This window comes from Notechis scutatus, chromosome 4 (assembly GCF_049901735.1).
Source record: "Notechis scutatus isolate UNSWTSFEM ecotype Mainland chromosome 4, rNotScu1.2, whole genome shotgun sequence".
Classification (NCBI taxonomy): Eukaryota; Metazoa; Chordata; class Lepidosauria; order Squamata; family Elapidae; genus Notechis; species Notechis scutatus.
This window is the reverse complement of record NC_142012.1, coordinates 124,068,708-124,083,764: the sequence shown is the minus strand read 5'-3', so window position 1 is coordinate 124,083,764 and position 15,057 is coordinate 124,068,708. Positions and strand designations below refer to the sequence as shown.

The 15,057-nt window shown below is 39.5% G+C and overlaps 1 protein-coding gene across 1 annotated transcript; it reads right to left on the bottom strand.

Moving 5' to 3' along the window:
- Positions 1-2,473: 2,473 nt before the first annotated feature.
- Positions 2,474-13,043, bottom strand: GOLGA7B (golgin A7 family member B). Its single transcript, XM_026667612.2, has 5 exons — positions 12,571-13,043; positions 8,971-9,096; positions 7,873-8,025; positions 6,218-6,319; positions 2,474-5,034 (listed from the first exon to the last, which is right to left on the bottom strand). Exons 1-5 carry the CDS (start codon positions 12,580-12,582, stop codon positions 4,930-4,932), a joined length of 498 nt encoding a protein of 165 aa, XP_026523397.1. The 5' UTR covers positions 12,583-13,043; the 3' UTR covers positions 2,474-4,929.
- Positions 13,044-15,057: the final 2,014 nt, after the last annotated feature.

Below are 15,057 nucleotides of genomic sequence, written 5' to 3'. Positions count from 1 at the left end.
GAGGTGTTATTAAATGGTTCACACTGGTTTGGGAGAACCAGTAACGGTGATTTGCCATGGATTGCTGAACCGGTGGCAACCCCTGGCTGGCCACATCCCCAACCCGGTCTCCCGATCAACAGATCCTCACTTGCCACGACCAAAAGAGGCAGCTGAAGGAGGCTTCTTGCACTGAAAAAGAGGTGGCTGGAGGCGGGGTGGCAGTCCTCAAAACCTCCAAGGCTAACAGGAAGTTATTGATGATAAGGACTGTTGACAACACCCAAACTTTAATTCATGTTGCCACTATCCTGAGACAAAAACTAGATCTAATATGTGAATCATACCATCAGTGCGGGAGAAGCAGAGTAAAGTCAAAAGAGACAGCCAATTGCTTTACTTGTCATTTACATAATCAGAACTACAGCGTTCAGCATTGAATCAGAACAGAGACTATAAAGATGTAATGGAAATTCGAAATGGGGGCAGCAAATGTCAGGTTGACGGAGTTTTCTGTGATTTAGGGATGGGTGGATAGCACTTCAATACATTAGTGGGGAAAGGGTTAACTCTTAAATTCATGTTGGGTCTCCCGCCAGCATTCCAGCATTCCAGCAAGTGTGTGTGTGTGTGTGTGTGTGTGTGTGTGTGTATTAGATTTGTTTGCCATCCATCTTACTTTTGTGCCAGGTGTAATGAGTCTCAAACTCCAAGTCCCACCCAATCCTTCCTTTCTCTGCAAGGGATAATTGTGCAGACGTCTGTTTTCTTCTAAATGTGCCACGGCACTATTTAAATATCAAAATAACTTTCCTTACCAGATGGCACAAAATATTGAATCTGAAGACCGAACCAAAGATTCCTTTAGATGTTCGAACTAATTAGGAAGATTCTGCACTAGTCTCTGTCTGAAGTAAAGCCAGACTTCTGGAACACTACAGGCATCACTGATGAGGCTTCAAATCTGCTTGAAAAGCAAATTAAGCTCCCAAGGATGTTGCTGGGCAATTTCCATCATGAGAAGTCTGGGGTTCTTCCTGTTACAGTAGCAAGGCTGTGTGAAGATAGAAGTTCTCCTTCATTCCATGCTACTAACATTATTTAGATTTCTTCTTGGTTTCTGAGATTCTGAGAGGTAGATATTTTCCCAATGCAAATACGTGTGATTATGAAGGAACTCTATCCAATGCTCATTACAGAAATCCTGTATACTACCTACTGTAATTCTGGTTATCAGTTACAGTATATTGACCATCAGGAAATATCACCTGGCCAGATTTACCTTTTCTGGGATTCATCAGACATATAAAGCAAGTTGTTTATTCTATGGAATTCAAACTGTGTTCAAAAGTGACCTTCACACTTCAGATGACCATACGCAGTATAATGCAAATAGAGCTTTGGGCATCACATAATGTGACATGATATAACATTATGGCCTGAACTTCTTGAAATAGCATCTGGTTATATATGTTTGATGAATCCACAAAGGATGAAATTGGTGTCTCCTAGTAAATGTAATGTAATGCAAATGAAATCTCTACGCAGGATATATACATTGTGTAAAATTAGAGAAATGTATACACTCACACCAAGAGGGCAGGTTCTTTATATCTACTTTGGTATCATCTATGTCTCATTAGAAAAACGATCCTCATTTTTCATAGGTGTTATAGAGGCTGGAAGGTAGCATCTCCATATGCTACCAGGTTTACTACAATTCATTTCTTTGAGTTGGGGCGGAAAGGTAGCAGTTTAAATTCCTTCAGACATGTCCCCAAACAAGTAATTCATAATGCTCCTGCTTTGTGATATTAAATGAAATCTTCACAATCCATTCCATTAATTAAAGTACCTCTTTCATAACTTTCATGGCCCAACAAATTGTCACCAAATGTAAGAGGGGATGGAGACAGCAGAAGAACCCATCTTCACTTTTTTCTGGTTTACTCCACAGCTTCAAAAAAAGGAAGCTGAGAGGGTGAGAGTATAAAGCAGGAGTTGCAAATATTGGAGGACAAAATAGATTAGCAGATTTCCTCTACCCCCAAAGTTCTAATTGCCTTGGGGAAAAATGACCAAGAGTAATCTAAACTAATTTATAATTTTTAGATTAATCTGAAATGAGATTCAGATAGATACGAATTTGAGTTCCTGAGATAGGTTGCATCTTTTGTGCAAGTCACATTGTTGAGACAATTTCCATGTGGAAGATGATTTTCCTTCCTGGAATGATGACCTGGTTCACTACATTCCATCCCAGGCAATTTGTACTACAAGTTAAGAATATATTGGCTAATTAAGTTTTATGAAGCATTTTGTTCAAATGATTTATATAGCCCTGTATGTTAACTAAACTATTTAAGTAGTCACACATGCACATATTTGAAACTATGATTCGGGATGATTATGCATGAAACAACTAGCCATAGAGGTGGGAACTAATATACTGACTGTTTCTAATGGTGATGGATAAAAAGAACAACACATATAATTTCTCGCTTGCCATTTATTGTTCGAAATTGCCATGTAGAGACATATTGGGTTGAGTAATGACCAGATTCATGTGGCAAAAATGATACCCAACATATGGCATGAGGAGCAGCTGCTCAAGGCATCTGGGTACAGCTGGCCTAATGTCTGTGCATCTGCCATAGCCTCTGCAGTTCCAGTCGCACAGAACAAGGTTTGGTTAATCTCCAATTCTTTTCTCCCTTTCAGAAAAATCCAATTCTGAAATCAAGGTGGTCTCCTGTTGTTAGTGAACTCTTAACATGGTTGCTGCTGAAGAGACCCTGTTTCATCTGGGAATCCTGTAGCCACATCTTCTATAACTTCTATTATCACAATCTCTGTAAGGTGCCCCACTGCTGGTTATTATTGCCCCTTCCAATCCCTTATGTCTCCTTAGCTCTTAGCCTCATGAGTACTTACAATAAGTGTGAAAGTTAATGTGGCGTCTTTCTGTCCCACCCTGTAACATGTATTTTTTTTAAAAGTCTACATAAGCGACTCCCTCCTTATTTTGTTCTCTCCCCCAACTTTTAGAAGAGGCTATAGGCCTGGCCTTAATCATCATGCTACAGTATAGCCATAAGTGCCCTACCTAGAGAGGAATGGCCAACAGCAATGACAGCAAGCAGTCATAGGAAGGGTGAGAGTCACAAGGGGAGCAATGGATAGAAACAGTGGGAAAGCAGTTATTGATGCAGCGAGAACTATCCTATCCTATCCTACAGAAGCACCAGACAGGGGGCTGATGCCTGCTATGGCATGATTGGCAATGTATCTTTATTAGCACCAGGGCTTTCAGCAGATGCCCCACCATGCCCCTGAGTAATGACAATGAGTTGCAGCAAAGTTTCTCAGGCCAGGCATTCAGTGAATAATAATGCCCTAGTGTGCACTCAACTCAAGACTCCCCGCCCCTTAGACATGTGTACAATTTTATTCTTCGAGGCTTTCAGCATGCATATGCCTACCATACACAGAGACAGATGTGTAATATGTGAGAAATTGGAAGTATTTAAGGATCTATTGTTTGTTGAAGGTAGTGACAAACTTCATCCATGATTTGAATACTGATTCATTGGGCAACCTGACATCCTCTTATTTTGATCTATCTTGCTTCACAGAGTGGCAACAAGGAATTCAGAGAAGTGGCACTGAAGCACCAATACCTAGAGTTTCTTAAATATTTGTAGGACCCAAACAGCTATATACAGGATGAGAAAACATGCCACAAGGAACAACTTGTGCATGCAAGTGATAAGGTGATGTTGCCAAACACCAGTGTTGGGAAGTAAGTTAAAAGCTGTAGAGAAAAACACTTACTCTATTAGCCTTGGGGAAATAGTCTTTCTTGTGACTTTGTGTACCAACTCAGAGGCAGAGGCAGCATGAAGTCTAGATAGTTAGAGCTATAGTAGATATTTACATACATACTTAAAATATGCTTCTTCGGCTGGACTAAGTTAAGCAATAAATAAACAATTATCCCACCCTTCTACCCACAGTGCACCTTTAAAGCCTCAGAATATCTTTAGTGCTCTCCATGATCCCAGAATGGTACTGAAATATTTTGGAGTTGGCCAGAGTCAATGAGGTGCAGACTTCCAAATTTGGAAGAAGTTATAGTCTTCAGTAGTATTCATGCTACTCTCCCAGATTAAGGAGAGTTCCATTCTGTGGCTCTATATTCTTTTCTAGTGCCCTGAAAGAAATAGAGCATAAGGCATGTTCTATGGTTTCCAAGAATAGAAGACATCCTAGCATCTGTGAAAAGACATGTTTTGGAAGTACCAGCACTAGAGGTATAGGAGAGAACGCAGGCAACTGAAGTGGAAGCACTATGGACACTGAATATTCAAAGCATATAGCATGCCTGAAGTTCAGGACAGGAATATACATAGCACCCAAAAGACAGGAGCTAAGGTAGCCTGTTAAGGAACAAGGCAGGAACACTCAGTCATGGGATTATAACTTGTTTTTTTTTTAAAAAAAAAAAACATCCAGTTTCTTCAGCCTACCCCATCCCAGCTCACTATGCTGGGTTGCTATTTGCTGATCACTTGATTTCAGCTTGCAGTTGTAGCCAGTTCAGGTAATAAACCTATAGATTGAGAACAGAATTGGAGTAATAATCTATCTGGGAAAATCAGGTGCCATCATGCCTGCAGGAACTCACAGGAAGTGCCAATATTTCAAGATATAACGAACTCGGCCACAGAAATTGAGCTCCTTCAGGGGTAACAGCCACTCAAGTCAAGGTCAGGAATCCTCTGGGATCCAGGATTTCACTGTGACCACTGTAACTCTCAGGGGTGTCATGATGCTCCTTGCTGGCATCCCTGGAGGAGCTCAGAAACGGGTGCTCTGATAGCGCAGCCTGCGAATCTCAGAGACTCCATCGTCCCGGCAGTACAAATCCCTACCGGGACTTTGTGCCAGTCACCGCCCCCCTGCTCCCCCACCTCCCCCAGCACTGGTGCTGGAACTGCTGGTGCTGCCTGAGCTGGAACTGCTGCAATGATCTTCATAGATAGAAATCTCAATCTGAAAGCAAGAAGTTAAGGACACCAAACAAATGCATGGAAATCCTGCTCCACCCCACACTCAGCGAAGGAGACCCTCTCTCAAATATACTTTCTCTACTGGAACTCAGCAGGTCAAATTGTTTTTGGCTAAGCAGGTATGGAGACACACCTGGAGACATTATGTCATTCATGCAACTTTTTCCTCACTCACCCACCCCTTTTTTGTTTTTTGAGGGAGAGGGAGAGAAAGAAAAGCAGATCACCTTACCTCTTTCCTGTTACCAAGCCAAGCTACTGGTGGCCTGTGTGTTCTCATAAACATCACAGCCAAATCCCAAGTTGGCAAGCCAGTGCATAGTTAAGTCTTCAGTCAATGTGGAGTCCATCTTCTTTTGCCCAGTTCTTCTGTAAGGCAGCCAACCAGGAAGAACTACAGCACTACTGTAGTCTGTCCACCTCCTAAGAACTCAACTTCTGGATTAATATAACATACTTGGAACCTTAGCAGCTGCATACACAGAGCATGCTAACCTTAGCTTTAACTTAATTGCAAGCTCTGAAAATGGCTGAACTTCAACAATCAATCTAAATGCATTTTGCATGGGAGAGATGAGTCAATAGTGAACTCAAAAGATGTGCCTCTGAAAGATGCTGAATTTAATTAACACTTTATTTCCCTTCATGGTAAACTTAGGTAATAGCTACCCAGATCAACTGTGCATTGTGTAAAAATGTACAGTGTATGTTTTATCTGGCATCTATTGTTAAAGGTGGACTTGAACCGAGGACTCCCCGTTCCTAGACCATTACATCACACATTGTGTTGCACTCATGAAGTCATCAGTTGTATTCTATTGTGAACGTGAGACCCTTTGGGAATCTCTATCATTATCATTTACAAAAATTGAAAAATTAATAAATAATATCCACACGATTCCAAATCTCAATAGGGATAGGAAAATAATAACACAGGTTATAAAGAGTGTCTGCAGTACAAAGCAGAGCTAGCTACCTAGTTTTAGGCAGTAATGCAGGGTGTCCAACCTTGGCAACTTTAAGACTTGTGGACTTCAACTCCCAGAATTCCTGCTGGCTGAGGAATTCTGGGAGTTGAAGTCCACAAGTCTTAAAGTTGCCAAGGTTGGACACCCCTGCAGTAATGTATTCTATTTTCATCCCTGACATCAAGCCAAGAAGGATACAACTCTCATGCCCCGCTCCACTGGGTCAGTCAGCAGGAGCCCTCGTGGAGCATAGATTTTCTCATTCTGCTCCTGGATATACTTGGAGATCTTCTTCAGAACCTGAAGAAATAATTAGTGAACCGATCAGAACCAAATGAGTACCTGTTTCATGTTCCCGGATAATATATAGCACAGAGTTGAGAAGAAAGTTATTAAACAAATTCCAAGTACTCTTAGAAACTGTGCTCTATTATAAAAATGAACAAATAATAATAACCCTGGCTCACCATTAATTGCACTTATTTATCCATCATATTTTATGATCACATTCACTATTTTAGAGACTTTCCTTGGTTCACCCAACCATCCCTCCCTCCTTTCCTGCTTCACAGTGCAGTTCTTTCCATGCCTTGTCAGACAACAATCCTCCTCCTTCTGAACATGGGTTTTGTACTAGCCTAAAAATAATATTGTTTTGGAATCCTATTAAAATGTATTGAAAAGAGCACTAAAAACTGTATCAATATTATCCTCTGAAAATTGTAACTTTTGTCACACAGGATTTTTTTTACCCCCAAGGTTGACTTAAAGTGCTACCATCCAGACCTGTGCAAAACACAAAGCCAGAGTGAGTAGGATAGATCCACCATCTACTAAAACTTACTTCTCCCTCCAGCTACCTTGCAAAGGTAGAGTGGCAGCTGTTTCCCCGTTGTCTAGTAACATTAGTGGGGTGTAAATCAAAGCCCATAGAATTCCATATCTATTGTCCTTAACACACCCTGAAGATCATAGATAAGGATAACCTGGGGGGAGGGGAATGTGACAAAAGCTACAAGTTTCAGAGGATAATATTCATTTGAACTATTCTACCTAGTACATGGAATTTAACTCTGGACAATACAAATGGATTCTCTGTGCTCTTACTATGGCCAAAAGACTGGTCTTGCAGCATTGGAAAACTAAATGTATGGCTCCATTTATTCAATGAATTGAAGATCTGGTTGCACTTGCCACTTATAAGTGGATTGCCTATAGATGTAAACTTTGTATAGACAAGTATGATCACACTGTATAATGGGACTCATTTATACAGAATACAGTAAGTTAAAAAAACAACAACTGTATAAACGTATTAGAAATATATACATATTTGCAGGATCCAATCTGGATCAGTCACCAGGACCAGAGGTTTAGGGTTCCAAGCTTCGGACTCGTGCTGGAGCCCATCCTTAAGGAACATCTTTCTCATCAGAATGTATACATATTTCAATATTTATTTCAACATACATATTTCAATATTTGAATTAGACAAGTATATATTGTTCTAATGATGTGTCATTTTATTCATATTTCTTTCCCTTTTTAAGAGCACTTTTTATGTATGTTACTCCATTAATTTTATCCATGCGTTTGGCTTTTTTCCCCTCTTAATTAAAAACATAAATTTTAAAAACCCTTGAAAAAGAACCCTGCATTATATAATTAGAAAGAGATTGCATGGTATGTAGTGCAAACAAGGGCAAAATTTATGCACACTGCACATTATTTTAACAACCTGTAAAATTAAAATAGTTATCTTGATGTTGTTTCCCTATTTTGGGAGCCCTTGATACAGCATAATAAACACCTATGATATTAACAATTGTAAATGTTCTCTTATGTCTCCAAACCTTCTCGTAGTGGGTCTCCATGCAAAGGAAGATGAAGTAGGCTGTGGCACAGGCCAGACATCCCTCCAGATAAGAGCTGCCCCCAATTTTCTCAGCCTCCGCATAGAAGTTGTTCAGTGTCTTCACTGTTTCCTCAAAAAGTTGCCGCTCAATCTTTGGAAGGAGAAAAGAAAGGAAACGACATAATAGTGACATGCAGCATGTTATTTTAACGACTACTGGTGTTCTCCTTTATGCAAATGCCAAAAGGTGGAATAGAGACATTGCTAAATCAAAATAAGATATGTTGTAAGAAATATCCAGTTATGTGCGAACATTCTTCTTTTTTTTTTAAAGAAATCACTCTGCTACTGTGTAGTTAGTGTGTGATTGCTATAGTTAACAGATTAGGAAAAATCCTTCAAAATGTCAGATTTATTCACAACTCTTCAGATACTCAACCGCACCCTTCGCACTCTGTTGCTAACAAACAGCTGAACTTCAACACTCTATCTATGCAAAAGAACAACTATGACAAAATTCAGAAATCCAACCTTATATGAATGTGTGAGAGAATATGCCCAGGGATTAAATCCTAGGACTCTTTGGTGGCAACATACATTTTTAGTACTCTTTTTCTCAGACAGGAATGTGGAGGACACCTGCATCCTGTTTACACAACAGTCCTGTCTAGTCTGAAATTCTTTGGTTCCTGTTTTGCTACTTCAGCCTTTCCACACAAAAAGTACAGCTACAGTAAATTCAGTGGGCCTGGAGGGTGCCTTCGCTGGAGCTACTCCAGTCCTTTGCAACAGCTTCCCAACTGAAATTGGCGGAGGGGGAGTGGCACCCGAGTAGCCTTCCACAAGGCCATGAAGAGCTAGCTGCTGTTCTCCCAGGCGTTGGGGCAGGATGGAGTTGATTCAAGTGGTTAATTTTATATGAGGTAGGCAGCATGTCAGTTCTTTAAATAAATAAAGTAAGGAAGTTTCTGAAACATTCATAGAAAGTTAATGGAACATCATAGTTTAATCTGAGCTCCAGTATACTCATTGGTTTGATATAAAAGTTTGCTCTAGTGTGTGAGCCAGGAGAACCACATGAAATAACAGATTGTACCCGACTGTCCAGTTCAGGAGGGAATTTGGTCTGGAATTGACAGATGGTCCCATCACTGTAGTCTCGCTGTATAAAAACCTTGGTAGCCAAAGAAGCGCTCCTCCGCAGTTCTTGGAGATTGTGGACCTGAAGAAAATTGAAATCAGGAAGTTACAACATGGGAAAACCTTCCTGTACGGTAGTACTGGTGGGAGCTCACACTGTATTCTGACACTTGCAGATCAAAGGCATGGACTTTTTTCATTCCTGGATTGCTCTATGCTTCGCTTTGTACTTTTCTTCATTTTCATTCAGAGAAAACAACCCATAATTCTCCTTTAATCACATTGCATGCTAAAGTCCTCCCCAAGATAATGTATGCACTGATAGGTTGTTTTGTTTGCTGTCTTAGGGCAGAAATGTTAAAGAGTAAGTGTACAGGTATGCTGTTCTATAACATAGCAAGGGAGCAATGCAATGCACTCAGCATCACAAAAGAGTATGGGTGTTAAAGACATCTTAGACTTAGAGCATTTAATCTTATACATTTTAATGGTTTAATTAACCATTTAAGAATCACCAGATATTCTTGAAGCCACTGAAAAGCTACTTAATTATCAGGATTGTTTAAGAAAAAATATAAATGGCCTAACTAAGTAGGCTCAATGATTTCTGCTTCCATGGAAATTCACACTATCAGCACCACTCAGGCAGATGATCATTCAACTAGGTATGCACGTAGTTACTGATCATTGCATATACTGTAATAGGAACAATTGGAATTGGGACAATCTCTAATTAGCACTTACATCTGCATTAAAATGCACACTAATGGGATATGGATAGGATGCTGAAATTGTTTTTAGATAATGTTTCATGAGTCATTTTGGCACCATCTTCAAAGTGGTATTTCTTTTTGTATAAGCTTTTTGGGCAGTTATTTGCAGGTGCTTCTAAGTATACTGTATACTTCAGTTAAAAATTTGAATTTGCACATTTTAAATGAAAAATATTACTTTGTTACCTAATTATTTAGATAAATATCTTCTTAATTATTCAAAGTATAATGAAAATAGTCTAACAGATTAATTATACATTTCCATGCTATACCCTTCCCAAGCATTAAAGGCTGAAATACAGAAAAACCAATATCCCACTATTTCTTCATTGTAGTGTTTTCCCCATTCAAATAGCAGACACAGAATGGTCCAATTTCAGTTCTAATTGGGATCATCAGGACTTGGTTCTTATTACAATCATAGAGCATGTCAAGCTGAAAGAATATGTTTTCCTCAAGTCACCCAGTAAACATAATGGTTAAATTGCGATACAACTGGTTTTCAATCTCAGTTATTTATATTCTCCCAACACACTGAAATATGCATTAGCTATCTACACTTAGACTGATATATGGTTTTAAAGATGGTAGAGGGTTCTTTTGTTAACTAAGGTCACAAAACAGAAAATAATTTAAATTAGCAAGCTGAATGAAGATGTTCAAGCATGTTACCAAAGATGATACGTTATTGGATATTTCAAATAAAAAAATAAAAAAATAGTTTTGTCTACATATTTATATATATAATAGCCTTCAAGTAGTACAACTTGTTGAAATACAATCAGAATTAAACAGGACAAGCCTAAATTAACAAGGGTTACTTCCTTTTCCTGTCCATAGAGGGAAACCTCTGCATTGTAAGAGCTCACTTAATAACCATCTCCTTATAAGAATTTCTTAGCCTGTGGTTGCATTAAAAGCATTGAGTTGGCTACGGTTGTGGATGATATCAAACTTGGAGCAGATGCAATATGATTTGAAAATAGGATGCATTGAATTTTACATGAATTTTATGTAAAATTCATTAGCATTACCATGATACGATGGCTATTTAATAAATTCACGGTGGGCAGTTTAAGAAATATTAGTATTGAAGACTCAGTGCTGCTACCTTTAAGTTTATTTCTCACATTATATGTTGTTTAGCCCTAGGAGTTGAAGTGGTTCAAAATGAAATAACAGGTTATGAGATCATAATGTTAGACAAAAATGGGCCAGGAAAGTTATTTTTATGTTCTTAAAAGTCCAATAAGTTTTATTAGTTTAAATATGAGATCATCCAGTTCAATAAAACTGCCTAAGTATTTAGAAAGCTAACATTGAATTTGAAAGTAACCCTGAATTCCCTCAATAGAAATTGGACCTAATGTTGATCTTATTCTGTGCTTAAATGGAAATCTTCCAAGATCAGAAGTCCCAAAGATGCTTTTTCAAAAGGCAACTGGACTTTCTAGTGTCCAACTGGACTCTCTGGTGTCCAGTTGCCTCTTGAAAAAGCACATTTGCGACAACTATGACCTGGATGACTGAGAATCTCCATAGACATCCAAGATCAGAAACTGAAGGTTGAAATTAATTACTTTAGGAGTAGAAGAAAGTTGAAGTTAGATAACTATAAAAACAACTACCTATTATTTTGTAAATGTGTGTGAGAGATGGGGGAGAGAGAGAGTAAGAGAGAGAGAGAATTTATGTACTTATGTATTTTCTTTATTTCGTGGTCTAAGGATTGAGTCTTTAACAAGTCCTTTGTGCTTCCTGCCATCTGTCCTTCCATGCCCTTAGGAACGGCTGCCCTTCCCTTAGCAACAAGCAAGCTTTTAGCTATTTGTAATCTGACTCAGATTAATTCTCCTGTTCAGGGACACATCTTTCATTGACAAACATGATTTTACTAGAGGAAATGGGAACATGGGAAATATGGGACAAGAGCAATAATGATTGTGAAAAAATCACTGAAGGATGGGATTCTTGATAGCGGCTGACTTCAAAAGTGTTTTGAAACCAGAATATAGCACCATGAGAGAAAACACTTCATAATCTCTTTACCTTTTACTTCTACTGCATTTTTAACCTTATTTTAACCCAAAAGAAATTGTATCATGGACCTGCTTCTGAGTCCATAATTGATTAATCTGAATAATGGAGCTTCCATTTATTCTAGAAAATCATAGCTCTTGTATCTCTTTCTTCCCTGTTCACAAAAGGTATAGCTGAAACCAAATCCAAAGCATCAGACATAAGGCAGCCTTACTCAACCTTGTTCTCTCCAGATTCATAATAGCACAATAACTATCATCCTAAAGCATGGCTATTGACTGGGCTGCCAGCACAGTCCAACTGAGGAGTGCTCCCCTGGGCTTCTGAATTTCTGTCTATAGGTGTCTCCCATGTGTTCAGGGAAATCCATTGATTCACAGCTGAGCAAAGGGCCACCTGCTCTTCTTAACAATTGCCTGTCTTGGGGAGTGGGGGGGGGGTTGTTTGGAAATCAGGCAATTAACTTTGGAGTACTGGTATTCTTAGCCCTCAAAGACAATCAGTGTTTCAACTTCCTTTCTTTATTTAACCCATACAATTGCTGCAAAAAATCAGAAATTCAGGAAATGCAAGCGACCCTCAGCACAACAAACCAAGGAACATGAGGCTACAACAACCAATAACAGCTAACATTGGGGTTTGAAGCTTCCTGCAGCATCAGATAGAACAAGCACAACCCAGGAAAATCCGACTGCAGTTCCAATGATTCGGCATGTGTGTTCTACCTTGCCAGCGTTGCTCACCTCAGTTGCCATGTTTCACCAACAGTGGCTCAGTGCTGTTCTTCCACACAGGAGACTGAAGCTGTGACAATAGCAATTTGGTGAGGAAGAAGACTGCTTTCCCAGAAAAGGCGCTGTCCCTGGTGTTGTAGTCAGAGGAAACGCTCAAATCTCGAAGCTGCTGCCAGCGGGGGCGGAATTCAGTCTGCTGCGTTGAGGTGGCGCCTGCGGTAGGAAATAGACGCAGAGTGTGTGGTTGCTATCCCTGGTCCTGAAACTTGCTATTTGAAAAACAGGAACCAGAGGCCGGCATCTCATCTAGCGTTGCCGACCCATTTCCCAAGCTGATCCCTCAGTTGGCAGCTCAGCTTCGTTGCACAGGCTGGCTCAGTTAGTGGCATCATCAGGGGAGGGAATCAACAGCTTTAAGTGGGAGCTGCACCCCCCCCTCCCCTGCATCCCCATGTTGGAGGGACAAGATCCAGCTCGAACTCAGGGGAGGGACTGTGAGAGGCGGAGCTGCTGGAGCTAGGAAAAGAACTCAGCTGACGTTCATTTCCTGCTTGTCTTTTGCAGGAGCTTGCAAGCAAGCTGCTTGGCAGCACTTTTCACCCTTATATTTCTGAGGCTTTGGATTGCAGTGTTTCTCTGGAAAGTGCCGAGGCTGCTCCCACTTCCAGAATTCTTTTTTGATCTGGTGAAAGCCCAATACCAGCTGTTGCATAGCTGCCCTGAGGGCCAAAGAAGAACTGGTAAAAAAAAAAAAAAGCTAGACTGATTAATTTATTCTACTAATGTAAAACTAAGCTATGGTTTCTTAAGTTTACAGAGGAGCAGTAAAGAAACCCACATTCCATAGCATAAGGTGATTAATTCCACAGTCTATATTAATTAAACAAATTTAGTTATTTTAATGCCTTTGCTTAGTTTGCATAATTCTGCAGAGAGTGGACTGGAATAATAGTTGTGTATGATAGTGTACACTCTTTTCCTCAAACTTCATTCTATCTTCCATTTGGCTTTGGAATTCTCATCCTCTGTTGTTTCCTAGGTCTTATTTTCACATGAAAAGGAGTTTTTCCCCCTCTTTGAACATGAAAACTGAGGTTCCCAGGAAATCTGCATTCAACCACATACTTATCCCCCACAGTTGTTTAGTATCAGAAGCTTTTATATACTTGTTTCTGCCTATTTTCATTTTCTGTCTAGCTAAGCAATACGTTTTGTTCCCTCACAGTCACTGAACTGTTTAAATTATTGTGACCTCTGTTATGAAAAGAAAGGATGTTCTTGAAAGTTCTAAAATATCATAGTTGTTTGACTAATTATGGATGGGCATCACATTATTAATATATAAACTAGACATACATCTCATTGGGAGTTCTGCTTCCCTCTTGTCTAGCAAGTGAATGGTGCCAAATAAAGGCTTTAGAACTTTCTATGCCTAGAGGCTTCCTTCAACATTTGTGAGGAGGAGGAAGGGAGAACACCTGTAGGCAAGGCAGAGGGAAACTTTACTGCACATGTCAATAAGGCTGGGGTTTTCTGTTTTTCTCTAAACGAAAAAGCATTGCTTATTTTTAATCTGTTAAACTTAATTAAGAGGTATGCTATGTTTTTATGCATTTCCTGTTTCAAAACAGCAAAAAATAGAGGTTCTGATTTGTGGCAATTATAGTCAAGGAACTCAAAATAGGCTGCTTATGGCACACCGCATGTTGCTTACAGCGAGTTTTATGCATTGGTTATGTTATTTTTAACTTTCTTTTTATTTGCTGTGCTGAGAACTTTGCTCTAAAACTGATTTTCTATTTCTTTTGTTCTGTTGAGCCTATTTTATAAAAGACTATCAAATTATGGTAGACCCGTGGGCTAGTCTGGGAAGTAAAGGCAATGTTCCTTGCTGTTGCCAAGAAAACTGCAAAAGAAATAAGCCCAGACTTAAAAGATATATTCAGAGATCACAATTTGGAAACAAAGAGATAGAGTGGTTGGGACTCCCTGAACTAGGGAAGGTGCACAGTAGAAGCTACATTGGTGTCATGTGCAGTTTGTGATCACAGAACAATGACTTGAATAATGTAATTTATGTCAGTCATGTCATGGTGCAAAGTGTCAGATGTATTTTCTGCCAGTTGTATGATGACATTATGATGCACATTACATCCCTCACACTCCCTATCGCTGTGAATGCTCCTAGAAAAAAGCAGGTCTGGGAGCAGCGCAGGGAAAGGACGTGTATTTTAATTATGAAGCAATGATTAAATGCTTTGCTGCGATAGGCCCTGTGGACAGTGCACACTGAATGGGAATGCAGAATGAGAGAGGAAAATTCTTATATGAATTGTGATTTTTATATCATAAATCACTGTGTTATGGTTTGGTAAGAAGTACATCTTTCTGCTGCTCACACTTCAAAGCTCAATGCAGAAGACTTTTCTTTGGCTCCCACCATTTCCCTAAAGATGTGACTGTTTAAAAACAAGTTTCACTGTGCAACTTAGGCTG

What these genes read in the sequence shown, in the direction of transcription:
- GOLGA7B (XM_026667612.2), bottom strand. An exon ending in TGGAGACCCACTACGAGAAG is followed by an intron (nt 6,320 to 7,872) that starts GTTTGGAGACAT and finishes TTATTTCTTCAG; the next exon opens with GTTCTGAAGAAGATCTCCAA. An exon ending in TGGAGCGGGGCATGAGAGTT is followed by an intron (nt 5,035 to 6,217) that starts GTATCCTTCTTG and finishes TCTTGCTTTCAG; the next exon opens with ATTGAGATTTCTATCTATGA.